The 23796-nt window shown below is 36.9% G+C and overlaps 1 protein-coding gene across 1 annotated transcript in view; it reads left to right on the top strand.

Moving 5' to 3' along the window:
* The window catches only part of mtnr1c (melatonin receptor 1C), a 76222-nt gene extending 53534 nt beyond the window's left edge, over positions 1 to 22688 (top strand). Inside the window, exon 2 of the mRNA XM_088596829.1 lies at positions 19167 to 22688. Coding sequence (XP_088452955.1) covers positions 19167 to 20032 — 866 coding nt within the window. The 3' untranslated portion in view covers positions 20033 to 22688. The remainder of the gene's footprint in view (positions 1 to 19166) is intronic.
* The last annotated feature ends 1108 nt before the right edge of the window (positions 22689 to 23796 follow it).

A 23796-nucleotide genomic window follows, 5' to 3' on the forward strand; every position in this document is an offset into this window, starting at 1 on the left:
GTAACATGTACAGTGTAAAAGTATTTGTCTTTGGTTAGTCACATAGGTATCTCTCTCCAAGCAGCAAGGGCTCTGTGGGGAAAGGTGAGACAAAGTAAGTTCTACAGCTGGTTCAGGGTGAAGCAACCCCTTTAAGGATTAGATGAAAGGAGGAATTGAATAGGCTAGCAGGTTGTGGAGAAGATAGATATGTGTCGAGCATTGCTAGGATGGGATAGTGATTTTATTACACCGGTTTTGGTAAAGCCTTATCCCCCACCTCCAAGTTTCCTTGTAGTTTGGGTGCTTCATTTAAATAGGTCCTCCTATACCATGCAATTGGGTAAGGGGGAACCCACTATAGTGACCTTTAAACTAGACAAGTGTAGAGTTATTGATATGATAAGGACTTATGTTTTTTGTGGACAAATCCAGGCAAAGTGGAGAAGCAATAAAAAGGCAAACAGAATGTTAGGATATACAGTAGTACACAGTATGTTAAAGAATAGAAATGAAGAGATGCTATGTGAAAATTGTACAATGTGCTATTGCTAAAAATACTGCCTTTAGAATATTGTGTACAGTTCAAATCACCAGATTACAAAAAAGTTATTGCTGCCCTGGGGTCAGTTCAGAGAAAAGCAACCAGATATAAATAACAAAGCCTAACTTTGCCTGATGTTAACCTTGTTTTGCTTTACATTTGCCAGATACAACAAATACATCTGCCATTCATCCAGCGATAGAAGAGGACACACACATCCTTTAAAACGTACTGTATATCAGTAAATAATTGTCCTCTTTTTGCACAATAATGATAGAATGCTAGCATGAGACATATTTCATTTAGTACTTTAGTTCTTTAGTCATTTAGTTCTCAAACAACTTTCACATTTTCACAAAAATATCTTAAAATAAGTGGCTTACATACAAATATTTCCATGGCACTTGTAATAGTTTCTGCTATTTTTTTACTTAGAAAGTTAATTATTTTTGGGAGTCGGCATGTTAAGCAAACCAAGTGAATTGTTCTTTGAAGATAAGCCATCCATGATCTTGGTTATGGATAAAATAAATATGTGGTATTTATTTTGTGGATGATGGATTCATAAAGTCATCAAAAATGAGGATGTGTACTTTGTGAACAGTAAGGAAGGATATCTTCGTGCAGCATGTAAAAATAATTCAAGGAAACTCCACAGATTATATTTGAAGTTCAGTTTATGGTGTTTTAAATTTGGGCATTTGTACTACAGTGTGGCGTAAAACAGTGCCTTCAATTTCCTGAGGTAAGTGTTAGGGAGTCCATTGAGTGAGGATACATACCTGTTGTTGAAAACAGTCATGCTAAAAGCCAAGGCATTGAGTGGAAGATTAATGTGTCTCTCACCGATAATCCTGTAAACTCACAGCAAGCCATCATAATACTACTGTTAAGCATTAGTCACTTGACCTGTTGTTGTTAGATGCACAAAGAATCCTGATCACAGTGAATTAGTGAGATGCTCAGAAATAAAGTAGATATATCAGGGCTGTTGGACTCAAAGTGCACTGCATGCTAGTGGCTCTACTGGCGTATTCACTCAGGAGTCCCAGCTGTATTGTAATTTATTTAGATTGACACATTTGCCCATAAGGCTATTCCCTATTGTATTATGAATCATAACATAATGGAAAGCTAATATGGTGGGATGGTGACATAGAGATTGGTACTGCCATATCAGAGCTCTTGTTCTGATTCCACACTTGGATGACCTTGTGACATTTGCATATTTCCATGGGTTTTCTGTTGGGTGAATCGGTTTCCTCCCACCTGTTGGCTAGGCTGATTGATGTCACTGTATTGTCCCTCTATGTCTGCCACAGATGGACTAGTGCCCTGTATGGGAAATAGTCCATCCTTGTTCCCTGTGCTTGTTGGTTTAGATTCCAATCCGCTATGACCTTCTATAGGATAAAATGGCTATGAATAATGGATAGATGGAATTAAAATAAGAAAACACTTGTCTTCTTTCATAATAAACATGTCAGCTGATTTGGCTTATGCTTTGGTTATGAAAGATACAGCTCACTGGACTCTGGTAGAAAAAGGTAACTCGATTTGTAGAAATCTTAGCAGAAACTGGTAATATAAATTAAATACAATTTAGGTCCACAGATGGGAATGAATGATCTTTAAATTATGCTGATACAGATCTTGCAGTCCTTGGAAAAAAGTGATGAGACATTCTGTTTAATATGCTATGTGAATTTGCATATGATAACTGGAATATTTATACGTATAGATTTGGCCATTAACATTTCAGAATGAAACGTGTTCTGTTGAGGATCAAATGCTAATTTAGAACTATGCAGGGCCTTCAATCAACTTCAAGTGCTGTTTGATGAGCATCTTGAAGAAAGCCATCCAATAATGTTCACATGGTGTGGACAAACCAAGACCAACAAGATTAATCACCTTAGCTGCTCTGGGATGCTTGTCAAACAGAGTAAAAACTGTATCTTAGTTGTGGGTTTCAGCTGTGAGTACAGAGCTAACACACAGAGATAAAATGAAACAGACTGGAGGAAGTGGCTCTGACCAGCTTGACATGGGTAATGCCAATGGCATCACAGCAGTGAAATGTCAAACCCTGTACAAGTCTGAAATAATTAGGAAATTATCAGCAATGCTTTGACTTGTGGTGAGAACTCAGGAGGTCAGCTTTTTTACAATCTACATTACATAAAAAGCAGATTACTAATAATGAGGATTCACTGTCATCGCAGAAGCTGATTTAAAATGTGAAAACGGTTCTAGCCTCAAATAAATATTCATAATGTGAAAAATGAATTAAATTGGGACTTGGATTAAATCAAACATTTGTTTTGTCAATTAAAGTACTTGTGTCATGGGAGCTGGTTCGGACTCTCATGAAATGTGTAGTTAAAGACCCTATGCAAGATCGTATAATCCAGAAGTGACTGGAGTAGGACATCAGGGAAGACACAGCAGGATCAGGTCAGGTAGAAACACAGGGGGTGCTGATGGCAGTGATCTGGTGCATGGGGGGAGCACAGGTGAACGAGTCCAAAAGGAGGTCCATTGGGGGAAACTGGGGCGCAGTCCAAGGTCCAGGTGCTGGGAGATCCATCCAAGACGAACAGGGAACTAGGAATACGGATAGTTAAAACCTTGACAGGACAAGGCGCTTCGAGCTCCGGACTCAGAGGTCAGGACACTGTGATGAAGCCTGTGCCCTTGGGCCATTCCTGTGCCCCGTGGTGGGCAGGCTTCTGGGCGTACATCTTCCAAAGCTGAGCCCAGAACTACGGAGACACTGGGCTTAAATAGGGAAAAGGGGATAAGACACAGCTGGGACAAATAAAACTGGGAACACAAAGAAAAAGATAGGAGTGCCCTTGAGAGGAGGGATGATGACCGTGACACTTGATGACATCTTTCCATTGGGTAGTTGCAAGAATCCTGCCATGAAGTGACACAATTGGAATTTGCTATTGTAGGATGAGGTTAGGATGAGGATGTGGGCTTGTTTTCCCACAACTCAATTGAGTGATTTGGCCTAGACTCAAGAGAGCAAGAGCTTTCTTTTGATGCTTTAACAATTTCCTGAAACATGAGCATGGCAAAATGAGGGAACATGAGGACAGGAGCAGGAGTGATGTCCAATTTAACCGCAAGTACTCTAAAACACGTATATTTGCAAAGCTCAATGAACTTCAACAAGGTATGGAAAAAAGAGACCAGAGAACAGTTTTTAATTTTAAAGAACAATAAGTGCAGAATGTTGGTGGCGGGGTGGTACAGTGGTTAGCATTGTTACCTCACAGCAGTGGGGCTCTGGGTTCATTCTTGGTGCTGTTTGCATGGACGTTGTAATATTCCCTCCATGTTCACACGGGTTTCTTCCAGGTGCTCCAGTTTTCTCCCACAGTCCAAAGACAGATTGTTAAGTTAATTAGCTTCTGGGAGAAATTGTCCCTGGTGTATGTGTTCATTTCTGTGTGCCCTGTGAGAGACTGACATCCTGTCCAGGGTGTATCCTGCCTTGTTGTCTGTTGCTTGCAGGGTTAGGCTCCAGCGTCCCCCGTGATCCTGTACTGGATAAAGCGGATAAAAAATGGATGAATAAAGACAAAAAAGCTTATGTTCGATACTCAATACTCAAGTTCAATTATGTACATTCAGCCATATGCAAATGCTGTTTTCAGGTATGGGTGTGGAAGAGTTGCTTCTAATGTAAAAAAATGGTTTTAGTCTGTTAGTGGCAAAGACCCTTTTAGCCAATGTCCGCCTGGAATTTCCTCCCCTTAAACAGTTTGTTATATCTCTGCAGCAGAACATAGCAGTAGCCAGGCTCAGGTCTTAAATTGAAGCTAACCACCTTGGCTTTGAGTGTGAACAATCAACTTTCTTGTCTTTCTTAATTTGTCCACTCAGTAGACAAACATATGAAAAAACGCCACCCAAAAAACAGTAGGCAGAAATTTTGTTTTGGACTGGAGGTCAGACTTTTTAATTCTAGGCCTGTCAGGTAGCTGGAAATGCTTTGTAGACATTGTCCTAGGTGTCTACTAGCTTGGATGAAAAAATTATACATAATGTTTTGTAAAGACTGGACCCGGAATGAAATTTCTCACATATAATAAATAAATCATAAAAAATATTGAAAGCAATAACAATAAAAACCATTGCAATTGCTATAAAAACCTTTGAAACTGCTAGAGAGCCTTTTTCTGCTGTAAGGCATTGAAAAAAAAACCCAGAGTTGCCTTCTGGTGTGAAAAATGGAGCACTGATAAGAAACTGATTGATTACCCTTTCTGAGTCAATGAGCTAGAAAGCAAGTGGCATGCATCCTGAGGGTTCTAGAGGAAGTCTTACCCTCTAAGGCCTCTGAATGGCTGAAAATACAATGAATGACAGTGTTTTTTACCAATCGCCTTATTTCTTGCGGTTCTGCTTCAAATATCTATTACAAAGTCAATAACCTATCAGTAGCCTCCAGGTCTGGAGGAGGGTTAGTCTTGGCTCTGTGGGTATATATCGTGTTTAAGAATAAGGTAAAAACATGGGATATATATATTTTTTGCCGTTTTTTTCTTTTGCGGTCTTGTTTTGCTGGCTTATTAATTACCTTATCGATGCATTTTGGAAGTTTGGAAGTGCATCATCAGATAAAAAGTGACTTTGTGATCGATTGTCTTGTTTTTTTTTAAAAAAAAACAAATGTTTTTTTAAAGCTCCAGTTGTCCTTTTTCGATTGATTACATGTTTTTGTGTTTTTTTTTGGTAATAAACGATTAAATATGATGCAGGAATCAAAAGTAGGTATTGATTTACACCATGGACGCTTGTGACTACGCCAAGCATGGGACACGTTTGATTTTTGAACGTTTTTTCTTTCGGTTTTGAAACGGTTTTGTGAAGCTCTAGCTGAACCTTTTTTGATTGATAAAAGGTTTTCTGTAAAGGTTTTGTGGTTTTGGTGATGTAAAACGGTGAAGTGAGATGCTCCTTTTGAGTCAAGTTTTTCTTCGAACGTAGGCGCTTGCCTCCATGACCAGCATTAGACCTGTAATTCTTGGGAAATGTAAAAAGTCTTTAACTCTCTGTTATGACTATTCCTGCACTTTTATTTCAATTTACCATTAAAATGCAAATTTGAATAAAAATGTTTTCTTGTTGTTTTGTATCAAGGTGTAGGAGGACAACGCCTTCTTGTATTCCAACATAAAAAAAGTTTAAAAATGATAGCTGGCTATTTGATTCATCTAGCCCATTAGGTAGTTAGAAGTTAATTGATACAAGAATCTCCTCCAGGTTTCTTGAAAAAAAAAACAGGTTATCGGCTTCAACAACATGGCAAGGAAACCTGTTCCATACAACCACAACACTTTTTGTTCTTGGCTTTAAGTGCACTTCAATGTAGCTTTCACTGGTGTCTGCTGGTTTGTGTTTGAATATTCATTTAGAAGAATTCAGCTGGGTTGACTTCAGTGCCTCTGAGAATTTTGAACATTTGTATCAGGTCCCCTTGTAGTCTTCTGTGTTCAAAACTGAAAAGGTTCAGTTCCTTCAGTCTATCAGTCTAGGGCATTCCCTTAAGCATCAGAATGTATCTGGTTCTTTCAGTTGCTTTCCCTGTGTTGAACTGCTGGAGAAGTGGCATCAATGGCTCTTGAATTACATCTGTTGATTTCCTGAGTAAAACTGACAAGATACTATCAAGCCCTTGAGACTTGAGTGCTTGAGTGCTTCTAGTACCTGAAACACTTCTGCATATTCTATACTTTTTATTACAGAATATTTTCCTTCCACTGCCTGAGGCATGTTGCATGTTGTCCGTAGTGAAGATTTGGGGGAAATACTCATTTGATACATTAGTAATTTCCTTTGCATTATCTAGAAGTTTTCCACTATACTAGATATATCATCCATCATCATTGATGTTTTTGTTTGCTGTTGTAGGACTGAGAGAACTTTTTATTTATTTTACCTCCACTGCAATATTCCTTTCAATTTCCTTCTTGCTCTTTCTAATATCCTTTTTTTACCTGTGCTTGCAATTCCCTGTACTCATATTCTTTATCTGAATCCTGATTTGTTTTAAAATAAAATCATTTCATGAAGCAATGCTCCTAATTAATTTGTTCATGCATTTGTGATACCAGTTTTTTAAGCTTTTGATTAGCCTTTAGAATAAATCTGTTCTGTGCTTCAAGCAGAAACAGTTTAATCCACTGCCATCCATGTTCCACTGATTTTATATATAATATATAATTCCATCCTACCTGTCTTAAGCTCAGTCTCTTTCTTGTAAAAGCCTCAGTTCTGGAAATCATAAACCTTTGCTTTGTACTCAATTTGTATAGTTTCATAAGATACTTCAAAGCATGCCATATTATGATTCTGGTTCTCTAATTGTGCATTCATCTCCATTTGCCTGACTCTGTCTTATTTGTTTAAAAGAACTCTGTGCCAGTATAGACATACAAGAAGTCAGTAAAGGCCTGAGATAATTTTTCATTTGTGATGTAAAAGGCTATTTCTGTAGAACACTGTAGAAGAGTGTTTATGAGTGACCATTACCTACATATTAGAACCATAAAAAATATTTCCACTTATGGCACAGTGGCTATTCTTGATGTTATCCCCACCTTTCAGTTATTTCCAAGATGTCACATACAGCAGGTGTGTGTTTACGATGCACTCAAGCCAGGTTAAGAGTAATGATCCCAGGCCAAGGTCAGATTTCTACAGTAGCTGTTGCTGACATTCCCTTAGATTGATTCCCCAGTTTACAGAATTATTGGCACCCTTGATAAACATGAACAAAAAAAAGCCATAAAAATAAACAGCAAAGATAATGAGCTATATTTTAATGCCAAAAATGAACAAACTACAGGAATACTACTTCTATTCTTATACAATTATTTTGATGGAAAAAAAAAAAAGTAATACATTTTTCTCAAAAACACAGGTGTCAAAATTATTGATGGCCTGTAACATACCCCTCAGGATTATACCATTGAAATATTTCTGACCCATAAAGATTCAGAGACATTTACTGCAGGGAAAATTACTGATCCTTTCTTTTGTTTTTAGCTTTGGTTCAGCCTTGGTCTTTCCACTCCATATACTGTATCCTCCTTTTCAGTTCTCGACTGAAATTTTTAATTTCAAGACCCTTGTCAGGGAATCTATCTCTGTTGAATGACCTTCATCTTATGTTACCAAGGTCAGCACAAACGTTAGAAGTGCCAGGCTGAAGAAGAGGCTAAGTAAAAAAAACTTCAAATGCAATTGTAACTCACACATTCTTAAAGCCAAAAAACAGCACAAAAATCATCTTAAAACAAATTAATACATGAAGTCTTCATTGAGAGTCAAACCTCTGTTTTTGTGTGTAAAATAACATTTTCTCTGGTAATCAGAGACATTATAAGAATGTGCACATGGCTTATCACGGGTGTCAGAATAACAGGAGTCTTACCAGTGCAAATCAAACCCATTACACATTGATATTTTCTCCTCTTGACATTTCCTTGACCAAGGTTTAGTTATAATCAGGTACGCACCACTTCCTGTTGTGCTGACTCTTAAGTTTGTTCGCTTTGTTTCACTCTGGTTCTTATACAACATGGCAATGGGACAAGCAGGTCAGAGGTCATGCTATATATTTGCTAAGTACCTAAGCATAGGTGGACAAAGTTTGCAGGAATAAAACTGAAAAAGTTGAAAAAATGAATATTAGACAATGGTGTGTATCAAAATGATATTAAAACAAATCTTTGTAAAAATAAAGACAAAATATGAAAGCTCTTATTGGCAGAGGAATGCTTTATTAGTAGAAGTGATTCCGTTTGCTGACAAGTTTCTTCAATTCCACTAAAGTTGTGTTGTGTGTTGTGCTGTGTTAAACAATATAATGGAGCCAGTAAGAGCAAGAAGATAGTTCAGTAGAGGTCAAACTGTAGTTACACATCCATCAGTACTGACCATTGTCTTGCTACAATTGGTTAAAAACATAGCTAAAACATTTGCTTAAGATTCCCCTAAAGAATACTTACAGTATATCCACTGATTCATATGATCTATTGCTATTAAGAGGGGGACTTTGTAGATTTAATTTTGTCCTATTTATTAAAATGAATGCAAACTTTAACTGAACCATAAAAATCGATCCTGTTACCAAAGCTATTACAGCGGCTGTCAATTGCCCTTCATGTCTTCAACAAATCATCACTGTAGGCAAATCTGGCAGGTTGTGAATGCAGTCATCGGGGATTAATGTTTCCATGCATCTGTCATCATACAAGGCTTAAATTGTCATTGTGACTTCATACTTTTTTGAGGTGGTAATAAAAAGAACTAAAGACTATATAAAACTTTTAGATTAGATAATCAGAATTTTGAGTACTAAAACATGTTTAGTTTGCATTTTTGGGAATAATATAGGGGAGACATCATGTCATAGGCATAATGTGTCTGCTTTACCGTTGCCCCCTTGAAATTATACATGGAAATTGTATTCTGAATGGATCTAGTGCAGTGGTGGAATACTTTTATCCCAGAGGGGCACCAGTCCAGTAGAGTTTGTAGGTCAAACTTATATCATTATTTCTAACACCGGAAAAAATTACATTTTGTTAACCAAACCAGGCACTGTGTTCGACTAAGCAATTTAAAGGTCATTTGAAGTTACAAAATGAATACTCTGCAGCTCCTTCCAAATCCGGGTCTCCAGGGAGCTGGAGCCCACTGTATGTCAGCAAGCAACAGGTGCAAAGCAGAGCACACCCTGGATGGGACACCGATCCACCACAGAGCAGACACAAACACACACTCTCAAAGCAGGGCCAATTTTCCCAGACGCCAATTAACCTACCAGGAGTTTTTTGCACTGGACTGTGGGAGGAAACAGGAGCACTAGGAGGAAACCCATGCAAACACGACAAGAGCATACGAAGTCCACACAGACAGCACCCCAGATCCGTAATTGAACCCAGGGCGTTAGAGTAGAGAGGTAGCAATGCTCACCACAGCACCACTGTGCCATCCAAATGGGTTAACTTACTGTTATTAATCAACAGGATGTATTCAATGTATTATAAAGAAATCAATTTATAAATAATAGGGCATAATAAAGAATATTAAGCATTTTCAATTTTATGTAACTTTTACATTTACAGTTTTTTGAAGATAGGTTATCCAATACATCTTAAATTATTCTCTTGACGGTCGTTTTGTTTGTATTTAATCCAATTAATATTACAACTGATATTTCTAAAAATATTATTTTTGATTTCCATGTATTTGCTATGAATCACAATGTACAGCAGATTACCCTGCTAATTCATTCACGAGTGGCATCACAAGACAAGGTTAATATGGTTTTAGACTTTTTTCGTAAGTTTCATAATAATCACTGCATGTTATTTGCAGAATTTTCTCTATTTAAATTGTGGTAAGACTGAGGCTGTTTTATTTGGGTCCTCCCATCAGTTACATAAAGAAGATGATGTAACCCTGAAGGCACTGTGCTTGAGTTTTAATAAATTAATAATTAGGGGTAGATTTAAACTGGATTTTTGGTCTTAAATGCAGAATTTTGTTGTTTTTCTATCTGAAAAAAACATTGTGAGGCTGCATCCTATGCTGTCTGCATCTATAACTGTAAAACTAATTAATGTGCTTACACTGGTTTTAATGATTGATAATTGTAATGTAAAGTTTAGTGACTCCTACAAATAGGACTTTACAGCTTAGAATATATTGAGAATTTGCCAGCTAGAATTCTGACTATTCTCACCTCAGTACCTCTCTGATTTATCTCCTATTCCTCACCTCTTAACCATTGTTTGTCTGACTCCGGTTCCCCTGTTTGTCCCCCAAGCTCATCTACGTACTATGGGTGATGGGGCCTTCCCTTACTATGTCCCAGAACTTTGGAATTCTATCCCTCGAGATATCAGACAGTCACATTCCCTGTGCGATTTCAAATCCAGGCGCAAAACCTTCTTCTTCAGAAAGACTGTTATTTAACTGATGCCTGTGTCTGCCTCTTACGATCTTCTGCTGGATTCTAAACCCTTGTTTTTAAGTTTTCTGATTCTGTTATTTCCTCACCTTGTTTTCTTTCTTACTGTAAAGTGCTTTGAAAAGCTACTTTTAAAGGGCTATGTAAAATATTTGTACTGGTTATGTTTAGGCATCTACATGGCTTGGATTTCAGCTATTGAAAAACATACATGTTTTGATTGTACTGTCCACCATATGACTTTTGATCAGCTGATTCTGTTTCTATGTGTTCCCACAGTTTGCCTACACTCTGTGGGTGACAGGACCTTTTGTAGCTATGCCCCAGAGGTCTGAAACACTATCCCAGAAGAGACCAGAGACTCAACCACATTGCTTTTTAAGTTACCATGCTTTAAAATCTAGCCTTAATCTGAAATTTTCTGAGGTTTTTGTGATTGTTTTATTTTCTGTATTTACTTTGTTTTCTTGGTATTTGTAATTATACTTAACACGCTTCATGTTTTTATTGTGAAATACTTAGGAGACACTTGATTTTATTTTATTTTTTGTTTGACCACATCATAAAGGTGTTTAACAGATGCAATCTTTAATATCAGGCCAGTTGTGTATCATTTTTAAATTTAAATTTCAAGCATGTGCAAGATTAGTTACTGGAATGGCCCATCATTTATCCTTCTACAGATGTAAATTACTGTAAAACCAAAGGCAAAGTACACTGCACTTATCTTTGAGTCACCCCGAACATGCTCCTTGTGAAGAAAAAGTACATTATGACTCACAATGTACAACTCCATTTAGATTCCATATTAATGCTAGACAAAACCGATATTGACATATGATTGTTCTTCTGTCCTTTAATGAAAACTCAAACATCCACCTATCTATTTTCTAAGCTCTTTATACAGCGCAGGGGAGCCAGAGCCTATCCCGGCAACCACTGGGTGCAAGGTAGGATACCCCTAAACAGGATACCAGTCCTTCCTAGGGCACACAGACATAAAGATGCACACTTTAGTCAGTTTTTCCCAGAAGCCAATTAACCTAGCAGTGTGAGTTTAGAGTGTGGGAGGAAACCAGAGCACCCAGGGAAACCCACACTTACATGAGAACTTCCAAGTAGCAGCCTGAGTCTGGAATTGTACCCAGGGCCCCAGTGCTGAGAAGAAGCAGTGCTAACCACTGCACCACACTGCCAATCCAAACATAATGTTCAGAAATGTGCATACAATTAGACATAAATCTCATTGTTGTTAAGTATAGCTTCTCTATTAGCATCCTCTTAAAACATCAGAAAAAAGGAAAATAATACATATTCTGAAGTTCTATTCTGATCAATTATAACATTTCTGAATGATTTACTGTACGAAGAATTATTCCCTAGGATATTGAATTCTATGACCACTGCACTAAGTCATATGTAAATTTGTAGACAGCCAGGTGACATGAATGTCTGAATCTCATGAAATCAATTAAATTCATTTCTACAGTATATACTGTACAATGTTAATTGAATGCAAAGCAAGGCTCTTAACCTATGTTTCTAATTTTTTGCAGATAAACTTTTACATCTTCTTCACTATAGCCCAATTCAAGTTTAGGTTTAACCAAATCCTAATTGAAGGCACACTTTTTCATCATATAAACTATATATGTTCTTCAAGGGTGCCCATAGCCACTGTAATCCCCAAATATTACTCTAACTTCTGTACCATTCAACAATTTAAAGTAACCAATCAAACCCACACAATCACAGAGAGAATATGCTTACTTATACAGTAAGTCTGGTGTCAGATTAGAAGACATTGAGTTGTGAGATAGATGCATTAATCAATATGCCACCCTGAGGCCAGATTACATATTTATTTTAATCAACTTTCTTAATTTTTTTTTACCTCACAAACAGTAGTGACATTTTTGTGTCTGTTACATTCTACTTTTTATTTAGGATAAACAATATATACAATAACCATTTATACATGATAATTTCCATTTTTCACTCAGAAAACAATACCTCACATCTACAAACATAATTCCCTCAGGAAAAGGATGAAACCTTTAGTGTTACAGTAAGATTTATGTTTCTTACTGCAGAGTTCCAAAATATTTATACAGAACCCCAAATTAGTCGTCATATGACTGAGAAGATGCATGGCATTACTTTTTACAGTAGATTGTTCAGTTTAAACATAGATTATAATCCCTGTACTAGATGTAGTTAAGCAATTTCTTTGTTTCACAAAATGCATTAATATGTACATTTAGCTGAAATGCTCTGTTATTTATGATTTCTGCAGGGAAAACAACACCAAAAATGAATGTTCTTTAGAAAAGCAACTGTGCTTTTGGGAAGTGCTTAGATCTGTCTACAGTGCTATCACATTTCACCATATGGTGCTGTTTAATATCAACCTCTCTGTCTAACACTACATCTGTGGCCCTGCCAGACTCAGTTGTCACTACTGCTTGTCTGGTTTCAACTAGTTGCTCTCACTTAGGGACAACACAAGTCAAGACCAGAAACAACAACATTGTGTGACCTTAATTTACCCACCTTCCTAAGATGCTCTAAATAAAGGCTTTCATGTTAAATGCAATTTTATAGAAGAAGGCTTATTTTTTGTCTTTTGAAAGATAGCAGCTAAGTTTGAGTAACAGAAAATACAGCTACATAAAGGTCTCCTTATTTAATGGAACAATGTGAGGTCAGGACTGGGATAAAAGCACTGCAGGCAAATCACGTTTTCTTTAATCTGGCTGCAAAGCTGAAGTATTTATACAGCTGTTTTAACATTTCCACATACTTTCAATTTTTTAACATTGTACTGATGTGGGGGTTTTAGTTTACTGTAACAATCAGAAATTGTAATGATAAAATGCAAGAGTACTTGATGACTTTTAGGAATCAGTAAAACATAATTTACAGTCTCACCCATGAATTCTAAATCCAATATTTATTGATAAAACACCAATAACATGAATACCAAACAACAAATTTAATAGAATGTCTGTGAAATGAACTGCTGTGATATGATAACTGATTGTTCACTCGGGTATTACAAAGAGAAGAGTTATTAACTTCAGGGTTGAAAACCAATGACTGTAAAATGTGTTCATTTCACAAAGTTACATCCATTCGTATTCTCAGATACAAGTAAATATGCTTTTACTATCATGAATTAAACATGTTGAAACATCAACATGTTTGGAATAACAGTTCAACTCTCAAGAATTATAATGTTAATAAATAATTTTTATACTCAAAAATCTGTTGGCCAAACGTCCCTGATAAATTTAAGCTTCTTGTTGAGAAGATGTAGTTGGTTGCACTTGACAGCTGCTTGGTTTGTGCAGGGATAGTCCCAGGTGCACAGAGGAGAGAGAGAAAGAGGGAGAGCTCTGCAAGAAAGTAGCGTCACACTGACTACTGTCTTCAGAAGTCTGTACACAATTGTCTTCTTGTGTCCGACCCCAAGGTAGACAGGTCAGAGTACTTGGTACTGAATATGCTTGGATATTCAGGATGTCAAAAAAAGAGTAGTACTTCGTGGATCGGGTGAAAATAACAGTGGGTTCACAATCATAAGATTTCTTCTGTTTCAGAAAGAACATCTTGGGCAGAATTCTGTACTTTACTGTCTCACTCTCTCGGTCTGGGAGATTCATCAGAGACGCAGGTGGTTAAAAACAGGAAACTGGGACCAGGAACACAAGAGGTTAAAAGCATAACGGGGTAAGGGGCTCTGAGCCCCGGACTCTGAGGTCAGGACACCCAGATAAGCCTGTACCCTCGGGCCAATCCTGAGCCCGTTGGTAGGTGGGCTTCCGGCCATCTGTCTTCCAAAGCTGAGCCCGGAACTACGGAGACACAGGGCTTAAATGACGGAAAGGGAATGAAACACAGGTGACACTAATAAAACCTAAGAAAAGTACGAGAAAGGTAGGAGTGCACTCTAGAGGAAGGATGACAACTGTGACAATACAGCTTTATGATGTCTCCTATCAGAGGAACTTCTCAACAGCATTCCTCTGCATTTTCACAGAGGCCTAAGCTGGATGGTCAAGGCAACATAAAGATCATTAGAAATCTTTAATAACACTTACTTCTAAGTGTAATAATATTAATTGCTGCTACTTTTTTCATAAAACCTTGAGGTTAAAACCTGTAATGTTATAAACAAATGTTGCTATATGGCACATAGTAATTTCTTTTCTTTACTTGAAAAAACACAAAAGGTTAAACATCAGTAAATTTTATACTAGATCCATTTGTCCTTTATCAGAGAGTTGATTATTCCCAGTAAAGCAACCCAGAATCTATCCTGGAAGCTCAGTGTTGCTACAGAAGCAAGACAAGACTGTATCCTGAACAGGATGCTATTTTAATAAAGGTTATAAGTACATACAAGCAAGTTCTATTTACAGACATCAATTAACCTAATCTGCATTTCCTAGGAATATGAGAGGCAACCAGAACTCGAAAAAGAACAGAAAAAGCTACGCAAACACAAGTGGGACATTGGACCACAATTCAGGATCAAACATGGAACCTCAGTGGTGTGAGGCAGCGATTCTGCCACCCTTATACTATTTCACTTAAAATTAAACATTCAAAGCAAAAAAAAAATTAATTATAATTGATATATTATAGTATAATTCCAGGCATAATTCTGGTTATATGCTTATGCATGTAAGAAATGCATGCTGAAAGACTAGAACTGTGTTCAAATTATAGACATTTTTCAGAAACTTTACTAAGCTGTTATTTCAATTTTTCTGGAGCTACAGTAAATCTTTATTTTTTGCCCACAGCTTTGTTCAGTTAAGTACATAAATCAAAGTGAAACAAAAAATACTTATTACTTAGAAATGTTCAAATTAATTCATATTTCAAAACTCAGAATGCCTGCTGTACATTGTAATTAACTGTACAAGGTAAACATATAGTATTATATATAATACTAATTCTGAAGTATTATGTCTTCAGTCAATTTCAGATTAGAGACTTGTAGACACCCTAGCTTGCACTCCTGAATTGGTTCAGTGGTGCCAAGAGTGTCTGAAGATGTTGGCATGGTAGTCTTTGGCACACAGAAACATTTTCTTAGCTGGCACAGTGTCTGTAAGTTCAAGCATTCCTGACTTCCACTTGGCACCTGAAATTCTGATTTATCTGCTCGTGTTCATAATGTGTTAGTGCGAGTCTGGATGAGCAGTACATCTCAACTGATGGCTTGCTTGCCGTCTGTGTCTGCTGGTAAGTGCAGCAAAGTGGTAATCAGGCAGGAAAGTCTATGAGAGCTTAATTAAAGGAGATTAAAACGCTTGACTTTTCTAACAGTTTAAGAACATAATTTAATAAAGAAGGAGGAAATTGTGTTAGTGTTGCTGGCACATCACAGTTTTCTTTTTAATTTAACATTTAATTTAACCAGGTAAGTCAGATGAGAAGAAATTCTCATTTGCAGTGACGCCATGTGGTATACTCTTTTATTGTGTGATGCTACTAGATGGGATTGCTATTTATTTTTTTCTCTGTCATTGAAATGACCAGCTACAGCCTCCTTACAACTGAATTAAATGTAAATTGGAATGGTGAATGTATTAAATTAATGGAAATAATGGTATTTTTGTAGTTTCTGCTTTAATGTTTTGAATAACTAGTTTGCTGATAGTGTAACCAGTTCTTTACATCTCAAATATTTAAAAAAGTATGCACAAATGAAACATTGTACACACTTAATATGGAAAAATGAATGTGTATGATGTCTTGAGATATTTTACCAAGCAGTAAGTGGCTAATGTGTAATTGTTATAAGGCTTCTATTGTCAATACTAAATGGAGATCTAAAAAATATTTTAGTAATTATTGACTGTGTTTCTAAACATAGCAAAGTTGATTTAGACATAAAGCTAAATTACATTTATAATAACACCATGGAAAAATACCATTTCAGCTTTAAATACTTTGGTGTTTGGTCAAAGTTTCATGACTTGATTTTAAAAAGTGCTAGCAATGAGTATTTGTTAATTAGGAGGTCAATTAGCTTTCACATTTGAATAATGGAATAAATAGTTTTTGCGCCAGGGATATTTTTTTACAATCAAGTTTCCCTAGGAAAGAAATTGAAAAGCTCTTTTGTGGATAAAAAATCCATCATTCCTATAAATATCTTATGTTAGCGCAAGTTAAAAATAAAAAAATCGCTGAAGATTCTATTTCTTGTATTGCTTAGACCTTACAAGGATAACAAAGATGATCATGAGAACATTACTATTTATTTATTGCATTAGGTCTCCATCATAAAACTCCCTGCCTTTAAATCTTGGCTGAAGAGACTGTCAAGCCCTCCTTAATTAAGTCTTGTCATAAAACTTTCAGTATGACCCTAGAAAAACAGCAGAACAGAATCCCAGGTTGCTGACCATCTGCTACATTTAAAGTAATTAGCAAAACGGTACCACTTAGTATTTAATGTATACAGTTTGCTCCTGAGTCTCCTAATTTATATGTCTTTATTATAAGGAAAATCCATTTTCACATAGAAGGAGAGGGTAATTCATTAAGTTCAAGGGGAGAAGCAGGGGTTAGTAAAGTACAGAAAAAAGCGCCCGGACCGTGCTGGCAACCTGAGGGTTTCTAGTGGTTTGGCTGGTTCGGCAGCCTCCGGAGCATAAAAACATAAAAACCCCGGAGTCACCGAGAGTCCCCTGAGAAGCACTGCCTCATGACGGGGAGCTGGCCCCTCAGGCGTAGTGAAGGAAGAGGAAGACTTCCCTGAGTCACTGAGAGTCGCTTTGAGAGGTGCTGCCTCACGACTGGGCTAGGCCCTAAGGGGATACAGAGGAGGAGATACTCGCTGAGGGTCGCTCCGGTGCGCTGCATCATAATTGGAAATGAATCCCTCAAGGGGAAAGAGAAAGAACCCCTTGACTGGAGGAATCGCTTTGAGAGGCGCTGCCCCAGGGGTGAAGAATGAAGAGAAAGAGCTGCTTGAGAAGGAAGTGAAAGAAGAGAAATCCCCTGACTCAATGAGAGTCACTTAGAAGGCTCTGTCTTGCGACTGAGCTGGGCTCTCAGGGAACCGAGAGAAGGAGACTTAGTAGGTTAGAGCTGCTGAGAACAATGTGTCTCTCATGCTGAGAGAACCTCCTCAGGAGGGGTCAAGATGGCCCTGCCAATTTGAGGTCAGAGGAAGTTAGAGGAGGATTGAGGAGGGAGCATGGAGGGAACTCAAACTTTAGATGAGGGAGTGTTAGCATGAATAGGGTTTAAAAGAAACATAAGAAAGCTGAATGATAGAGGAAGGGGAAGAGCACTCCCCATCTTCTGCCCCAGAATCTTCACCTGTTGGTTTCCATTAAAACAGAGTTGTACAATTTAAGCTAGCTTCAAACTGACTGCAAGAAACAATGAGATATGACATTTGAAGCACATTAATTTGACACTGTATTGAAAGGTTGGACATTTGATAAATTTCATTTAGATTTTCAAATCAGTCATTGACCACTTGTATATATTATTCAATTCAATTAGTAACTGTTATTTGACAACTTTTCGTATTTTGTTTTCTGATGCATTGTGCTGTCCCAACTGATTTGAGTCTGAAAAAACACTGGAATTCAATTATACCATTATAATGGGAATGCGGAAGGGATTTGTTGTAATTATAGTGAGCAATATCAAAGCCCTATGAAGTATTAGCATTCTCGACTTCAATTATGTATTAATATTTTTATGTTGGCGAGGCTAAAACAAGGAAGTGTAGCTGTAACAGAATTAACAATAAAATGGAATTTGTCAAATCTAAATGAATTGGCTTTTTAAACATTTGCAATTATAAACTAGGGAGTTAATATCATTTTTTGTCTCCTGCATTTGGTTGTGTAGTTTGTAAGTTGCTCTTAAAACAAAAACAAGATCATGGAAGTGTTGTGGGAGTATGGAACATACCCCCCAGCCATGTTGCTGAAACTGATACTCCAGTTTCTTTCACGAAAGAGCTGGATGAGATCCTTGGATCAATTAATTACTAGGGGCGATCGGTTCTCATTAATTTAGGTGATTATTCACACTGTGATCTGCCACGTTGCAGACAAAGCAAATATTTACTTAGGGGGAAACTTTTCTTCCATGGACTTCTTCCATTTCTTTTCCTTTTACCAATAATGCTGTAATTTTCAACTTTATGTTTTTTTGCTGACCCTTTAAACATGAAATAGAATTAGACTTGAATGTTTTTAGTGCTATTTCTATTGTTGCTCTGAACCTATATGAAGTGAATAGTCCACCATACAGTACATACTGTATCTCAATCATCCATTTTTATTACAACACTTTTGAAGAGTTGCCTTAGGCACTGCATGATATGAGAAGCAAAGTTCCCTTACGCCTACTGACATTTATTTTTGGTACTGTTTCATGCATATACCAAGTGGTCCATTATTGTATACAGTATCATGGCTTTGTACTACATAATTTAAATAATACTTTAGATACAAGCTGAGAAAATTCCTAATAAATAATAGGTATTCTATTATTATTAATTACCTATACCATTATGTATCATTTACTACATCATAAACATTGAGTGTCATGTTTAAAAAGAAAATATACAGACATCTTTCTCTCCTTTCTTTGCAGGGAACATCTTTGTCGTCAGCCTGTCTGTCGCAGACCTGGTGGTGGCAGTGTATCCTTATCCCTTAGTCTTAATGGCCATCTTCCACAATGGTTGGAAAATGGGGGATATGCACTGCCAGGTCAGTGGTTTTATAATGGGGCTCAGTGTCATTGGATCAATTTTCAACATCACAGCTATCGCCATCAACCGGTACTGCTACATCTGCCACAGTCTCCAGTATGACAGGCTCTATAGCATGAAGAACACGTGTTGCTACCTGTGTCTGACATGGGTTCTGACTGCCATTGCCACTGTGCCAAACTTCTTTGTCGGTTCTTTACAGTATGACCCACGTGTATTTTCCTGTACGTTTGCCCAGACTGTCAGCTCGTACTACACAATAGCTGTGGTGGTGATTCATTTCATTGTACCTCTTTTAGTGGTTTCCTTTTGCTACTTAAGGATTTGGGTTTTAGTCATCCAAGTCAAACATCGTGTCAAACCAGACAATAAGCAGAAAATAAAACCCAGTGACCTTCGAAACTTCCTGACTATGTTTGTGGTCTTTGTCTTGTTTGCGGTCTGCTGGGCACCTCTCAACTTTATTGGTCTAGCTGTGGCGATCAACCCCATGAAAGTTGTGCCACAAATCCCAGAGTGGCTCTTTGTCACAAGCTACTTCATGGCCTATTTCAACAGCTGCCTCAATGCTGTCATATATGGGCTTCTCAACCAAAACTTCCGAAAGGAATACAAACGAATACTCTTAACACTGTGCACTCCTCGCATGCTTTTCATGGACACATCCAAATGTGGGACAGAAGGAATGAAGAGCAAGCCATCACCGGCAGTAACAAACAACAACCAAGCAGAGATAAACTTGTAAATAAAAATGAAACAAAATGTACCATCTTGTTATTTTTCTTGACTTGTTCATCTTAAGTGAAATGAGTTATTTTACAAGAACAAATCCTTGAGAAGACTTTTATCATAAATATTGATATCACTGTGTGCCTACAGTATGAGCTTAGGATGAGTGAGTTGGTATGGATCTCTTTATCCTATAAGGTACAATTTGTTTTTACCATACATACAGTTTTGTTTTTACCCTCTTCTGAGAATTTGAAATGTCACAATTTCATTGGATAATTAAAATGAAAAAATAAAGAGGTTAGGTTGTTTTATATTACCCCATATATAGCCACTATATTGTACTTTAAAATAAAACCTGTCACAAGTAAATTTGTCAATATGTATGTTTAATTCCACATGGTGCCATAGAGCCTTGCATGCGCAAATTAGCTTTAATGCATCAGTGAGAGGTTGAGGAACTGATGCGGTATATTTTGCAACTGTTTTGAGTTATTTTTACTTTTTTGGATGCACTTTCATACTTCCTTTTAAAGAAAAAACAGCAGATATATTTATGAATGATGAATTATTTGGTTTGTTGTGTTGAAACATTTTTATCTATTTCGTGGTTAAAAAAACAGGAATAAAATTCATTTTAAGCACAAATTATTAGATTGATTTTTGTTTTACAAGCCTAGACAGCAGAACCTCTTCCCACTGAAACCTTGTTTCCCCTTGTCCAGATGCTGTATAAGAAAATTGTTTATTAATTGATAGCTAGGAAGAGCTGCAGGAGCACAAAAAGAATGGAAGATTAAAGAATCAAACGTAATAGTATAAATCAATGCTTACACTTTGTATTTGGAGCTCTTTCAGGTCAGCCAGTCGATTAACCATCTATCTTTCAACAACCAAGTTGAGAGTTTTTAAAGTGACACACAGACTAAAAAACATTGCTAACTTTTGGTGAAAAACAGAAACCTGATCTGTTCTCTCTCACACAGACATTTTGGACTTTGTTGATGCTCCTCTTCCTCACAGGCTGTTAGGCTGTTGCTGCAAGGAAGAACTAAGGTTAGCAGTCTTAATTAAATGGTCAGCAACATCACTGAGAAAAGTCAATGAGCTTCCAGAGGATGCTTTCGAAGCTTATGAATTCCCCAATATTTTATGCGTTATATTTCCTTGTAATAGGTAAGGTTTAGTTTGTTGCATGTGCTTACCTCAAATTAACCTCCTGACATTATTACACAAGAAATTGTCTTAGGTCATACTGCACCTCAAATTATTTTGCTCAACAGGTGACATTCAGTAATATGCTGATAAGGAAGAGAAATTATTAAGAATGCATCGTTAAAGATGAAGAAGTAATATAGATTTGTAATGTGCTGGTGTGATATCTTGGTATTAAACAGAGGCAAAAAGAGGCAAAAGAGCTTAAAAAAAGACAATTGGTTCCCTTTCCCATTCTAATTGACATCTATTGATAATTAACTGACGAAGAACACTGCCTGGTTTTACCGTTTCATTTCTCTGGAATGATTTTCCACCATTTGACTGGAACAATGACTGGTCTGGACATGGTGCTGTATGGCTTGAGGCTTGTACTCAAAGACAAATATGGAATTTTAAGAAAAATTGAATATTGTTCTTTTTGCTGGAGAAAAATATTTTATCTTGTTCTTAAGACAATGTTTTTTTTAATTTACTCGGATGCACATGAATAAACAACACAGAATCTGAGCATAAGATCATACACAAGATTTTAGAATGACCCCTTTTTAAGTGCAGATACCAAGAGTGGTTTTCTGTTCCTGGTTGTCATTTCCTGAATATTCTTTTCTATAATATAAATAAACGGCATAAGTGACATGCAGTCTTGGTTTTTGTAGAGTTATGCCAAGAGTCAGTCTCTTGTTGTGGTAATGCACTTTGAACTTTGTCCCTGGTATCCTTAAACTAAGTATTTTGTTTGTCATGCATTCTGTGCATTAACCACAGAAATAAGAGTAGGGAGCCTGTCCACGCAGTGAAAAGATAGTCCACTTTTGCATCGAAACTGCACCTAAAATGCTTCCAGACAGGTTGGAATTCACAAATAATACTGTTCCCTTTGCATTGTTCCCTAATGTTGGTTAACATTAAATTATATGGTGGTGTATCCTACATGTCCATGCAGGAGTGAGTTAACTTGCTTTCTTTAAAATGCCCAAAAAGGACTGTTGGGACCCGTTTTTCTTGGTCAGCAGCAAGCTGTTCCATTAAATCCGATATTATGTTTACCACACATTGTGAGCATGGGAAGGCAGCGCCCGGATTTGATTCCAAATGATTTCTTCGGTGCTGTTTACAATCTATATGGAGCCTTGTAAAATTCTGTAACTTTAACTACTCTTCTGAGACGCATACGGTTTTCATGAACCCTGAACTGGGTGACCATATTTTTACAGCTACAGCAAGGATGTCTAAGTTTAGAGTTTGCTCATTGCTTAAGATATGCTGTGTGCTTAAGCCACGGGGCATTATAGGCAAGCTGCACACAATTTAGAAGGAGTCTGCCAAAGGTTTTACAAAGAAATATTTTAATGCATGGAGTTAGTTTTAACTAATTTTTCTAAACCATCTACAACAATATAATATTTCTTAACTCTTGAGACAATGTAAGATAAAGTTTTTTATAAAAGAAATAAACACAACTTTTAATATCTTGGTATGAAATACTGTCTTCACCAGTTACACTGCCGAACATGGAAAATTCCACATTGGTGCGTTCAAGGTAATACTGTATATGTCACATAAATTAAGTACACCTGTCTTGGCTCCCTTTATTGCTGTTGCAGACATTTTCCCTCCCTGAAAGGAACCTTGAACAAAAACAAGACATTTTAATTCAGTTCTTAATAATCCTGATTTAAACAAAATGAAGAAAACGTGCTTTATTTCTAAAAGATGGTTACATTTTCAGAGCTTAAATGTTAAGTGATCTAAGTCAGGTACATGTTGAGCATTCAGATAATGTTGTCTGTCTGTCTTTATGAGAATTTAAAACAAAGAAATAACAAACTTTGAATTTGGCTACAGCGCTGCTGTTTCACGTCAAGGTAATGGGGAATTAAATCAAGATGGGAAATTGTTAGACGAAACAGGATTCTGACTTTAATCATCTTACTTTACAATCTCAGAATATAAAATGACTTGCCAAGAAGCACACTGAAAGTGTAACCAGGTAAAGTCTGATTTATATCAAAGCGTTATCACATCTTGGCAAACTGTCATCCCTGTTATCTCAGGATCACCCTTTATCCTGTCCCCGTTTGGGCTGGTGCTGCTTTGTTTGAAGCACTGTGATCTTCTGTTTATATTGATCCTCGAGACATTTTCCTGTGAGTTGAAAGCTGTTAAGACATCACACCAGATACAGTACATGTCATAGCTAAAGCTTTGTCTCTTATCTGCTCTATATTACAAAGATTTTGACTCATGGATGAATAAAGCTGAACAGAACAAATTCTGTGTTTTTCTAAAAAAAGGAAGGTGAGCATTATAAATACTTTTAATTTTGTCACTATGAATGCAGAAATTTAGTATATCTGACTCAATTTTTATGATAACACAAAACTTATTTTAATCCAGAAAATACTGCCTTGTTATAGATAGATAGTAAAGAGAGGACAATCCCTTGTGTTTCATGACATTATTTCTTGTCTTCAAGGGCAAGTCATACTAGCTAGCTCAGGTCAAAGGTTCAATGAAAGCCTTTCTTGCCCTTCATCTACAGATAAGTATCGTGCTGTGTGA

Source organism: Lepisosteus platostomus, chromosome 10 (genome assembly GCF_059453375.1).
Source record: "Lepisosteus platostomus isolate fLepPlt1 chromosome 10, fLepPlt1.hap1, whole genome shotgun sequence".
Taxonomy (NCBI): Eukaryota; Metazoa; Chordata; class Actinopteri; order Semionotiformes; family Lepisosteidae; genus Lepisosteus; species Lepisosteus platostomus.